This window comes from Oncorhynchus nerka, linkage group LG8, assembly GCF_034236695.1.
Source record: "Oncorhynchus nerka isolate Pitt River linkage group LG8, Oner_Uvic_2.0, whole genome shotgun sequence".
Lineage (NCBI taxonomy): Eukaryota > Metazoa > Chordata > Actinopteri > Salmoniformes > Salmonidae > Oncorhynchus > Oncorhynchus nerka.
The window spans coordinates 32227708-32240041 of NC_088403.1; the positions used below are offsets into that span (position 1 = coordinate 32227708).

Below are 12334 nucleotides of genomic sequence, written 5' to 3' on the forward strand. Positions count from 1 at the left end.
CCCCATTCAGCTCATTAAGGGCTTGATGATTAGTTGACCAGTTGAATCAGGTGTGTTTGTCCAGGGGGTACAATAAGCATGTGTACTGTTGGGGGTACTGGAGGAGCAGGGGAACACTGACCTACAGGACACACTAGCAGTAAGGTTAAGGGCATTGGGTTTTACAGGCTCAAACTCAAAATCACATTAGATAAGTTAAAGTACAACTTTTTTATGGAACTTTTCGAAAGCGTTGCAGTTTATCGCAGCGCCTTAAAAATGGAACAGGAAATGTGGTCGGCCCAATTATGTAACTATTTTAGGTTTTATAGGAAAACTTCCGTAATCTCTTTGTGACAGTTATAGTGGGGAGAGGAGAGAAGACAGCAGGGTGGAAGAGGTCTTTGTTAACTCTGTCTCCTTTACCACTTGCTGACTGGCACACAGCAGCAGAGACCAGAGAGCCTAGATATGATAATACACACACATCTGGTCTGGAGAACACACACTTCATCTCGAACACTCCAACGCCCATAGGCTCTTGAGTTGTCATTGATTCACTCCTTTATCTCCCCGTCACGGTGGGTGCACACGCATGCGTGGGTGAGTGCTTACGCCTGTCTGTCTGTTTGTGTGTGCGTGCTCACTTTTGCAAGTGTGTCGGTCTCTGCTTACTTGGTCTCTGCATACAGATGGCTGCGTCCCAAAATATTCTGCTTAAAAGCTTGTTTCACTTATCAGCAGAGAGAGAGCAGGAGATTGCGGAGTTTCAGCTGTCGGCATTCACTTGATAAAATACTGCGGAGACGTTTTTCAAATCAAGTACCATACATCCGGTGGGCGCTGCCTCTGGGGATGAACAAATACAGTTACTGTTGATTTAGAGTTTTTGGACAGGAGAGTTCCTTGTCTATCCAATACGAGCTCACATGCACTATGGAGCCCAACACCGCAGCTCTCTTCCCTGGGTCCATTTGACAATATCAGCTTTCCTCAGCTAGCCAGCTCTCAAAACCTTAACCTCTCTCTCTCTCTTGCTCTCGCTCTCTGAAATTGTGGCTCACACTGGATTTGACTGAAATGGTTTGCGTTCCAAATGGCTCCCTATCTGCCCTGGTCAAAAGTAGTGCACTATATTGGAAATGGCGTGCCGTTTGGGACGCACCCATGGATTTAGACTTCAAACGCATGCCCTCTGTTGTTTCCTGGACAGTTGATGCAGGGTGGATCTAGTGGACTTTTCCATTCTCCTGTCCTCATTTTACCTCTTCACTGCCAATGGGTATTGTTCATCCTCCCACATCCCTCCTTCCCTTGTACCTCCACCATGTTATGGGAAAATGGGATGCGGGGAGATTGGTTTTGAATGCAGCCTATTGCTGTTACAATTCACCTGGCTTCCACAAAGGGGAGAAATTCTAGTTGTAGCACCAATTCGAGTTGTGCTACAATTGGAGTTGGTTTTTGAACCATGCCAGGTTGGTTGTTGTCCTCTGCTATTTAAACCTATCGAGGAGCCCCAGCAGGGTTCAAAACAGCTTTCTGTGTGGAGAGGATATGTAGTGATGAGCCTGGTTTAATCTGGAGTCCTGTCCCCTCTCCACACACGTACACTAAAATGGTCCTCTCTCTCTGGTGCCATTGTGGCCTGGCGTCCCCTCTCCTCCCCTCCACATCACCACTGCCCCTCCTCTCCTCCAGGCCTGAATAACAGCACTAAGCTGGGGGAAGCAGATTAGCCCCTCCACAACCATTGTCTGCTTCCTATTAGAAAGAACCGTGACTTGTGGTTGAACTTCAGGGTCTCTCCAGGCTCTTGTTACCCAGTTACACACGTGTGTACTGTTCTACTACCACATATCATAGCCTGGTATAAATACATGTTGAATGGGAGTCTAGAGGAACATCAAGCATTAAGTTAATGATATAGGCCTAGATTTGGAGAGGAACTTCCCAGCATTAAGTTAATTATATATCTATAATAATATATATATATATATATATCTAGCTTTGGAGCAGGCTGTAGGCTTCCCTTATTATGTGACCTCAGTAGACACTGTGCACTAGATGTGATTTTGTTCCCATGTAATGTTCATATAGCTGTAAACGATTAGGCCTATAGTTTACATTGAGAGGAGCCTGTTAACTCGTGTGTGTCTGCTGTATTTTGCACGCCACCCGCGGTCACGCACACGTGATGACACATCTGCTTTGAAAAGCACTGCAAACCAAACGGAATCCTATTCGAACGAGTCAACTCTGAAACGCAATGTAATGCACGAATAAATCAGGTTTCAAAGTCATAAGCGCACAGCACGGCAGATGTATTCCAGCTCGGTCGGCGGCGCGCATTTAACAGAGCAGGCGAGTGGGAGCGCGCGCATTTAACAGAGCAGGCGTGTGGGAGCGCGCGCATTTAACAGAGCAGGCGAGTGGGAGCGCGCGCATTTAACAGCGTGCCAGTGAGTGAGCGGTCACTGAAGTGGGCTGCTCTCACCCAGTCCGCATCTGGAAAGACTGCTTTTATTTCACCAGTTTTACTGGCTTTTCCATCGCAGGCGTTCTCTCGTAAGTAAACACAATTTGGAGATGATTTAGTCATGTTCTGTAGTCATGCTTAGATATGATTTGTTTATTATATAGGCTATTGAAATAATGGCATTGCTATTTTACGCGTGCGGTTCTGTGATGCCTTGTTGGTATGACAGGCTATATTTCACTGTAGCCCACGCGTTTTCATACCTTATGCATATTTTATGAAGTACACACGGGATGCGCTGCTCAAAATAGTACTGGTGCTCAGATTTTTCCATATAGGGGACTCGACCATTTGTTGTGATATTCTGTGCTCTGTTCGTTGCTGCGTTGTGTAGCCATGCCTATAGGACAGTAGGCTTAAAACAGCTTACAATGAGGCTTACAAGGCAGGGTTAAATTGTGAAACTGTAAATGCAGTCTGTAAATTAGGTATTGTTTTGATTTTGTTGCATTTAGTGTCATGCATTCAGCTCAATTTGCTTACTGTATCCTACAGCTGATGCCTCTCCTGTTCTCCTCTCGTCTCTATCTGTCGTTCTCTATATGTCTCTCTCTTTCTGTCCTTCAAATTGGTGTTACTCTTTCTCATTCTGGACCCATGTTATCCCTCTCTTTCCTGTGGTGTACAGTAGAACGTCGTTAAAGGTGTCCGGCTGTTCCCAGCGTCCCGTTGTGAATCAGATTCAAGTTGTATTAACGAGCTGTGGTTCCGGGATGCCAGAGGGACCATGTTATTTCCGTCAGCCAGCTCCATGCATCTCATTGGTCAGCTCTCCGAGTCCATGTTGATGGGTCTCCCTACTCCTTTAGACTCCTCTGTCAGAGTTTTTTTTCTCTATTAATTAGGGAGTTTTTGTTTCTACCATTTGGAATTAGGCTAGACTCTTAAGCAGCTATCAGTCTCACTATGCCAGTGTCCTTTTGGGGATACACGTAATTACTTTGAGTTCCGACGTTTTCTGTGTGTGTGGGCTTATCATTTTCATTAAAGGGAGGTAGACTTTTAGGGGGCTTTCATACCAGATTGGTTTAGAGCTTGTTTTCACCCTTAGGTCCGTTAGCGTGTCCCCAACAGTCCAAACTATCTGCACTCGGGAGCACACTGAACAACACACCGTGGTTCACTCAAAAAGGGTGGTATCGGTCCGATTCCATTTTTACCATGGCGCGGTTCGCTGCAGGTGAGAACGCAGTCCGAACCAAACACAGGAAAATAATCAGAGGCATGCAGTTTATTGGACTGGGAGCATTTGGTGAAATGCACACAGTACCATAACTTGATATCTCAAACATTATGTGAGTAGCAGTGCATTTAAGAGCGCATCCTGTGCAGATTAGGCTGGGGCTATACTGGAGATACAAGCTAAATGTAGTCTATTCACATCGCAGTTAAAGTGGCTATTGCGCTATTGTTTCCTCCCGCATGTTGTTGGAACACCAAAGCCAATGTAATATGACGATTGGGACCCAAGTTATGCTTCTTGGTCATCATAAATGGATTTAACATGAGTATTTTTCTCCAATTAACAAATGACTTTCATGAACACATGGTTTTGTTTAGGCATTTTATTTTGTTTTACATTTGGAAATGTGAAACCAACCGGACCAAATGAAAAATAATACAATGTACAGTATAGCTCAGAACTAAATGCCCTTATAGTTGTCTTTCTGGTCTAATATTTTCTGATTAAAACAGAGACTGGGACTAATGGATGTGTTCGCCTAATTTAATGCCCGATAGCTCAACTTTACCAATTTAAGAGAAGAAGTCTGAGAAATTAGAGCCCTCTAAGACTCATAGCATCTTCATCCCAAGGACAAGAGGAGCCAGATGGCAGGCACACTTTTACATGTAAGTGCACAACTTTTGCCACAAACATGTTTATGTCTGTTCTGATCAAAAGTAGTGCACTATATTAGGGACCAAGGTGCCATTGGAGACACTGAAAGTGGTTGACAAGACCATGGATGGATGGACAGACTGACTGACAGAGGGCAACATGTGGCACTCTAATTCTCCTTTCTCCATAGTGACCCTGACTGAAGTCCCTCGCCCCCTCTGGCCCAATCCAGACCTCATATTTCTGCCATCTGTTTTTCATATCTGTTATTTTCCCCTCTTCTTTTGAACTGTCCTTCTATCTAGACATGGAAATCAAATAAGGTTGTTCTGAACCATTCACAGCCTGGCATTTCATTCCCCCCGCCGTAGAACTACATGAACATCAGCCATCTGCCAGGGTTACTATTGGCAACACACTCAGGAGAGGAGCCCTTAGGATGAAATACCTCAGCAGTTTGACTTGTTTGAGTCAATTTGAGCAGTGCTGTTTTCCTGACTGCATGATTTAATATGTAACTGAGTTATTTTCTGCTCTCTGAGGTGAATCTGAGTCCATATGCTGCTGCAGTACCTACAGTAGCTAGGCTATGGGTTGAGTGTAATCATAATTATCATCTATTCGTATGGATGGGGTATAGCAGACTGTTATTTGCAGATTAGAAAAGGCTAAAGGAGATTGCCATGTATGTTATTTTAAACGCCACCTTGTTGATATGTCATATCTAATCTGGAACCCAGAACCAAATGCTGCATGCTGGTACGCTGGCCAGAATTTAAGTCTGTCATACTGTCACAGGAGACTAGGGATGTAACGAATGTAAAAAAATATATATATATAAAAAAAAAATGTTCTGCCAATTTTTTCAAAAATAGTTTAAACGAAAAAATTACGTGAATTCATCATGAGTATGACCGCTAGGGGGCAATGCAGTTCAATCTACCGGAGTCCTGCCTACCTACCAGACTGCGCTCACCTTACTGCTGTTCTCCACCCACTCAATAACAATGGTATTAATGCCGTTCTAGGTTCTCTTTTGTGTGACTCTCCTCCATGTTCTCAGTTGTCAGTACATGGGACTTCATGGCCCCCTTCCCATCAACGTGAGGGCTCGTTTCGGTGATGTGTAACAGCGTGTTCAAAGATGTCCAACAATCTGTTAAGACCACTAATGGTGTTTGACAACTCGCGCTTTGTACTTGAAGCGCAATCAGTGTACAATTTCTCCACTAGGGCCATCACGTTTTTTTTTTTCTCGACATGGCATCTTGTAGTCTGGTTCTAGATATGTCATTAGGGTATTGAAGCCGACATCCTTTACCCCTGACCGACGGGTTGGGTCTCACTGTGCCTCCCTTTCAGCACCTGTACAGCCACTGTAGCTCAATTCCACCTCGCAACTGTTTTGCATTTCATCACCGTCTCATTTTACTTGTCAAAGTACTGCCATACAGGGCTCTGGACAGAACTAGTGCACTATATAGGGAATAAGTGCCATTTGGGATGCAACCTATATCAAATCAGCTGGTATGTATTCTGTATGTAAACATTGGCCCTGGACTTGTCACACGACGTACCGTATTATCAGCCCAAGCTCTCACTCTTAACCTAAATCTCACTTTTATTTGCAGGAATTACTTTTTGATTGAGCAACAAAGGATATTTGTTCTTGTTCCCCTTCTCAAGACATGAGTTTTAACATGTGGGAATCAGCTTTGTATCAGCTTTTGTATTAGCTATCTGCCTTAGCGTACCCTGGATCTTGTTGTTGTACAGTAGGTGCTCCCTGCTGCTGTAAGTAATAGCCTAGCTGTTTTAGTGCACTTCATGTTCAGTTCAAATGATACAAGGTGTTTTGTCCGTTGAAAAGCTTTTCAGTCAATGGTGGTAGAGTATGGCATTCTCGAGTAAAGGCAGTGGGATGTCATTTCTTACATCAATGTCTAGTTGTAATTTAATTGAAGTGCTTGTCGGAGTTTTCAGTTACTGACACAGGCTTCTCTGTGTTGGAGAGATTGTCACCAAACCTCATCACAGCACAGTGGGTTGGCTCATTAACTGATACTTTTGTATATATAGTGTGTGGACACCCCTTCAAATTTGTGGATTTGGCTATTTTAGCCACACCTGTTGCTAAAGGGTAGAGCTGCTGCTTTCAAGGAGCAGGACTCTAACCTGGAAGCGTATAAGAAATGTGCATACCACCCCAACAGATCCACAGATGATGCAATCTCTATTGCACTCCACACTGCCCTTTCACACCTGGACAAAAGGAACACCTATGTGAGAATGCTGTTCATTGACTACAGCTCAGCGTTTAACACCATAGTACCCTCAAAGCTCATCACTAAACTAAAGGACCGTGGGACTAAACACCTCCCTCTGCAACTGGATCCTGAACTTACTGCCACCCCCAGGTGGTAAGGGTAGGTAAGGGTGCCCAGTCCCCTCCTGTACTTCTTGTTCACTCATGACTGCATGGCCAGGCACGACTCCAACACCATCATTAAATTTGCCGATGACACAACAGTGGTAGGCCTGATCACTGACAACAACGAGACAGCCGTGTGGTGCCAGGATAGCAACCTCTCCATCCAAGTGATCAAAACAAAGGAGTTGAATGTGGACTACATTAATTGGAGGACCGAGCACGCCCCCATTCTCATTGACAGGGCTGTGGTGGAGCAAGTTGAGAGCTTCAAGTTCCTTGGTGTCCAATTCACCAACAAACTGTCAAGGTCCAAGCAAAAAAAGGCATTTGTGAAGAGGGCACGACAAAATGTATTCCCCCTCAGGAGACTGAAAAGATTTGGCATGGGTCCTCAGATCCTCAAAAGGTTCTACAGCTGCACCATAGAGACCAACTGGTTGCATCACTGTCTGGTATGGCAACTGCTCGGCCTCCGACCGCGGGGCACTACAGAGGGTGGTGCGTGCTGCCCAGTACATCACTGGGGCCAAGCTTCCTTCCATCCAGGACCTCTATACCAGGCGGTGTCAGAGGAGGGCCCTAGAAATTGTCGAAGCACGGTAGGCGGTACCGGAGCGCCAAGTCTCGGGCTGAAAGGCTTCTTGACAGCTTCTACCCTCAAGCCATAAGACTCCTGAACATCTAATCAAAGGGCTACTCAGATGCCTCTTACGCTGCTGCTGCTGCTGCTTTCTGTCTATGCATGGTCACTTTGACTCTGCCTACATGTTCATATTGCCTCGACTAACTGGTATCCCCACACATATTACCTCAATTGACTCTGTACCGGTACCCCCTGTATATAGCCTCCACATTGACTCTGTACTTTATCCTATCCTAGGTACCCCCTGTATATAGTCTCCACATTGACTCTGAGCGGGAACTACCGTGGTACCCCCCCTGTATATAGCCTCCACATTGACTCTGTGCGACCAACTGGAAGCCAGTGGAGGGAGCGGAGGAGCCCACCAGTATATAGTCTCCAGCCAACAGCGAGTTGCACATTGACTCTGTGTGAGGCAGGGTCGGTGTTGTACCCCCCACCGCCTGTGTTAGTTGAGAACGACAGGGTGTTGTCCAGGATCACGCCAAGGTTCTTAGCCTCCACATTGACTCTGTAGGTTCAGCGGGTGGTGACCCCCTGTATATAGCCTCCACATTGACTCTTTGACCATGTGAGGTTATACCCCTGTATATAGCCTCCACATTGACTCTGTACGCCACCTGGTACCCCGCAATCCAAGCGTGTATATAGTCTCCACATTGACTCTGTGCGGACGCTCCGTGATACAGAGAAGAGCAGTCCCAGTTGAATGACTTGTATATAGTCTCCACATTGACTCTGTACATCGGTACCCCTGTATATAGTCTCCACATTGACTCTGTACGGCGGTACCCCCTGTATATAGTCTCCACATTGACTCTTTTCAAAATGGTTGACGACCATCTGCAGAGAGGGAGGAGGGGGGAGGGGGAGGAGGATACAAAGAGCCCTAGGGTTAGAGGCAGATGTTGGAATTTAGATGGTAGTCTCCACATTGACTCTGTGCCCGGTACCCCCCCCTGTATATAGCCTCCACATTGACTGACTCTGTACCGTCTCCACCCTGTACCGGTACCCTGTATATAGTCTCCACATTGACTCTGTACCGGTACCCCCTGTATATAGTCTCCCCCTGTACATTGACTCTGTACCGGTACCCCCTGTATATAGTCTCCACATTGACTCTGTACTGGTACCCCCTGTATATAGTCTCCACATTGACTCTGTACCCCCTGTATATAGTCTCCACATTGACTCTGTACCCCCTGTATATAGCTCCACATTGACTCTGTACCCCTGTATATAGTCTCCACCCCCTGTATATAGCCTCCCCTCTGTATTGACTCCCCATTGACTCTGTACCGGTACACCCTGTATATAGCCTCCACATTGACTCTTTACCGGTACCCCCTGTATATAGCCTCCACATTGACTCTTTACCGGTACCCCCTGTATATAGCCTCCACATTGACTCTGTACCGGTACCCCCTGTATATAGCCTCCACATTGACTCTGTACCGGTACCCCCTGTATATAGCCTCCACATTGACTCTGTACCGGTACCCCCTGTATATAGCCTCGCTATTGTTATTTTACTGCTGCCTTTTTATTTTTTTAAACTTCACTTATTTTTCTTAACTTCTCAAAGTGTTGTTGGTTAAGGGCTTGTAAGTAAGCATTTCACTGTAAGGTCTACACCTGTTGTATTCAGCGCATGTGACAAATAAGATTTGATTTGAGTTCCACAGTCTGTTTTGGACTCTGGTGCAGTGGAAACGCGCTCTCTGGAGTGCTGAATCGCACTTCACCATCTGGTAGTCTGACGGATGAATCTGGGTTTGGTGGATGCAAGGAGAACGCTACATGCCCGAATGCATAGTGCCAACTGTAAAGTTTGGTGGAGAAGGAATAATGGTCTGGGCTGTTTTTCATGGTTCGGGCTAGGCCCCTTCGTTCCAGTGAAGGGAAATATTAACGCTACAGCATACAATGACATTCTAGATGATTCTGTGCTTACAATTTTGTGGCAACAGTTTGGGAAATGCCCTTTCCTGTTTCAGCATGACAATGCCCCTGTGCACAAAGCGTGGTCCATACAGAAATGGTTTGTCGAGATTGGTGTGGAAGAACTTGACTGGTCTGCACAGTGCGCTGACCTCAACCCCATTGAACACCATTCAGATTAATTGTAACTCCAACTGTGAGCCAGGCCTAATCACCCAACGTCAGTGCTCGACCTCATTAATGCTCTTGTGGCTGAATGGAAGCAAGTCCCTGCAGCAATGTTCCAACAACTAGTGGAAAGCCTTCCCAGAAGAGTGGAGACTGTTACAGCAGTGAAGGGGGGACCAACTCCATATTAATGGCCATGATTTTGGATTGAGATGTTTAACGAGCAGGTGTCCACATACTTTTGGTCATGTAGTGTACATACTGCCATGGACGATGTCACAATTACACAGAGGAACAGAAGAGAGGATAGCTTTCTGTAGGAGGACTGTTTATTTATAGATCTGCTAACAAGGACGAAAGCAAGGACAATTAAGATGGCGTCCGATTGATGGCAATTAGAAGTGCTTCTTGTTATTGTTTAGAATACTGCCAACCAAAGCCAAACTCTACAGTGATGTAGGTGGATTAGTTAGAGGTTGTTTTGTTGTGCGTGTTTGCTGCAGCCTGGGTTGTGTGCAGTGGAGGCCGTATCTGACGTTTTTAAAGAGCTTTTCTCCTCCCTAGGAAAGGTGTACAATACATGTCATGGGTGAGTCAGAGTGCTATTCTGAATGCTGAGAGAGAGCGCAGGATGCAGAGAGAGCGAGGGAATGTTGAATAGAGAGAGAGAGACGCATCGGGAGAGAGTGCAAGGGAAATGAGGAAGGTCTGTCTCTGTGGCCTTTCTGAAAGGTTACCCAGTGGTGCCAGAGAGAGCAGTGTGAATGGCAGGGGGCTCTACAGGGAGCGGATTAGCAATTGTTGACTGACCCTCAGCCTTTATAATAGCAGAATACTGAGACACGGGTCTGAATATGGAGACATTGTTCTCTCCATGCCGGGCCTGTACAGAACCGAACACCGAGACGGATTCACACATTTCAACAAGGTCACATCAGAAGACTTGTCATTCATCCACTGTGGATGAAGACATTTAGAAGGGCCCGGCCCTGGCCTGCGTTACAGCCATTTGACCAAGGCAACGTTTCACTTGGCATTTAGAGCAGAGGGAATCATACAGACGGGAACAAACATGGTCTGACATTTTAAATGTGTTTTGTAATGTTTCTGACGTCTTATGGATTAGCTGTCATCATAAGATTGATGGGGCTCCTCCTGCTCCTGACACCTTGTTATGTCAGGGTTATGTAGGCCCTATGACAGTGTTGTGTATGCCTTATGTACTGTAAGATGAAGGGTTCAGCTAAAGTGTCCTCACACAGGGGCTTGTTAGAGGGGTTGGGTTGAATGCGGAAGACACATTTCAGTTGAAGGCATTCAGTTGTACAACTGACTAGGTACCCCCCTTTCCCTTTACCCACAACCCACTGGGGCGCTCATCAGAGAGCAGCACGAGTAGCAGACTCCCGCTGGCAACATGCCCTCTTCTCATCCTCCCTTCCTCCTCACCTCATCCTCCCTTCCTCCTCCACTCTCCCCCTCATCCTCCCTTCCTCTCATCTTCCACTCACCTCCTCCTCCCTTTTTTCTGTTTTTGGGTGATTTATTTCTCCCACGCTCTTTCTCTGTTTAGTCTGTATCTCTCCCTCTCTGTTTCTATCTCTCCGGTCTGAATATCTTTCTCTCTTTCTCTCTCTCTCTCTGTTTTCTCTCCCAATCTCCCTCCATCATCGCTGGTGGCCGGCTTTTGAAAAATTGTTTACAGCCAATTAGGGTGATTTGTAGTGTTGTGCTGCGTGTTAGCGGGCGGCAGGGAGGAATGGAGAGGTTGGACGAAGTGCTTGTTGATTTTCATCAGCGCTTTCCAATAAACACATTATTTCTCTCGATCCCTCAGAGTCCCTCCTACCAAGCACAATTAGCCTAACACAGAGAAGACTAATAATCAAAGGCCGTACTGAGACCTGGGTTGACTTCAGTGTGACGACAAACAACATCCCCATACATCGTTTTACTGTGAAGGGAACGTTCTGAAACAGGCCGAGTACCTGTACTTGTACAATACGCGTTTCTACGGTATGCCCTACTGAACGCTGTTTTCGTTTGAAGCCATATGTTATTGGTAGGGCCAGGAGTTGTTCTTTGAGATTAACTGCCCTTGAGTTTTTCCAGATTCCTGTTGGACAGCCAGTTGACAGGTGGTGGAATCCTCTCCGTATGTTCCTTATTGCCTACCTACCTCGACGGTCAAATAGAAGGATACTTATATTTTCACTGTGGTTCGAGTGTGAGGTGTGAGATAAAAATGTTTTTTTTTTTTTTGCATATCTCAATTCCCCCTGAGACCCCCTTGGAGAGTGGGGATATTTCACTTAGTCGGCTCGGGGATTCGAACCAGCGACCTTTTCGGTTACTGGCCCAACGATCTTACCTGCTAGGCTACCTGTCACCCTTACATACCTTCCTAGAGCTGCAACAGACCATAGCCACCGGAGTAGAAACGATGACATTTCAGAAGAAAGCGGCGACGTACTGCTTTGGCATAAAACACTGCTCTCCGATTTATTTCCCCGTCTGTTTACAATTCAGCTCCTGTCCTTGTACTCAACGTTGCTTACATGTTAAAGAGAATAGATCATCCTCTTTCTGGGGAGTAACAGAAAAGCTATTCAATAGAATTCACTACTTCATACCCTTTTATTGTTTCACCTTGCAATTGTCAGAAAATGAGTAAAACATACCTTCACTGCTGATAATCAGTTATGTGAAGAGGACACCAAAGGTACTCTTAAGATTTATGTAATGGCTGTAATTCAAGGTGACCGTCATCTCTCTCGGCCTCAGCCTGTA

General features: G+C 45.8%; 2 protein-coding genes across 7 annotated transcripts in view; both read left to right on the forward strand.

Moving 5' to 3' along the window:
• LOC135572999 (uncharacterized) overlaps positions 1–5488 on the forward strand; it is a 13132-nt gene extending 7644 nt beyond the window's left edge. Inside the window, exon 4 of the mRNA XM_065022054.1 lies at positions 5429–5488. Coding sequence (XP_064878126.1) covers positions 5429–5488 — 60 coding nt within the window. The remainder of the gene's footprint in view (positions 1–5428) is intronic.
• Positions 1–12334, forward strand: part of LOC115133141 (pleckstrin homology domain-containing family A member 5-like) — a 146029-nt gene that overhangs the window by 76649 nt on the left and 57046 nt on the right. The gene's annotated exons all lie outside the window — the stretch shown is intronic.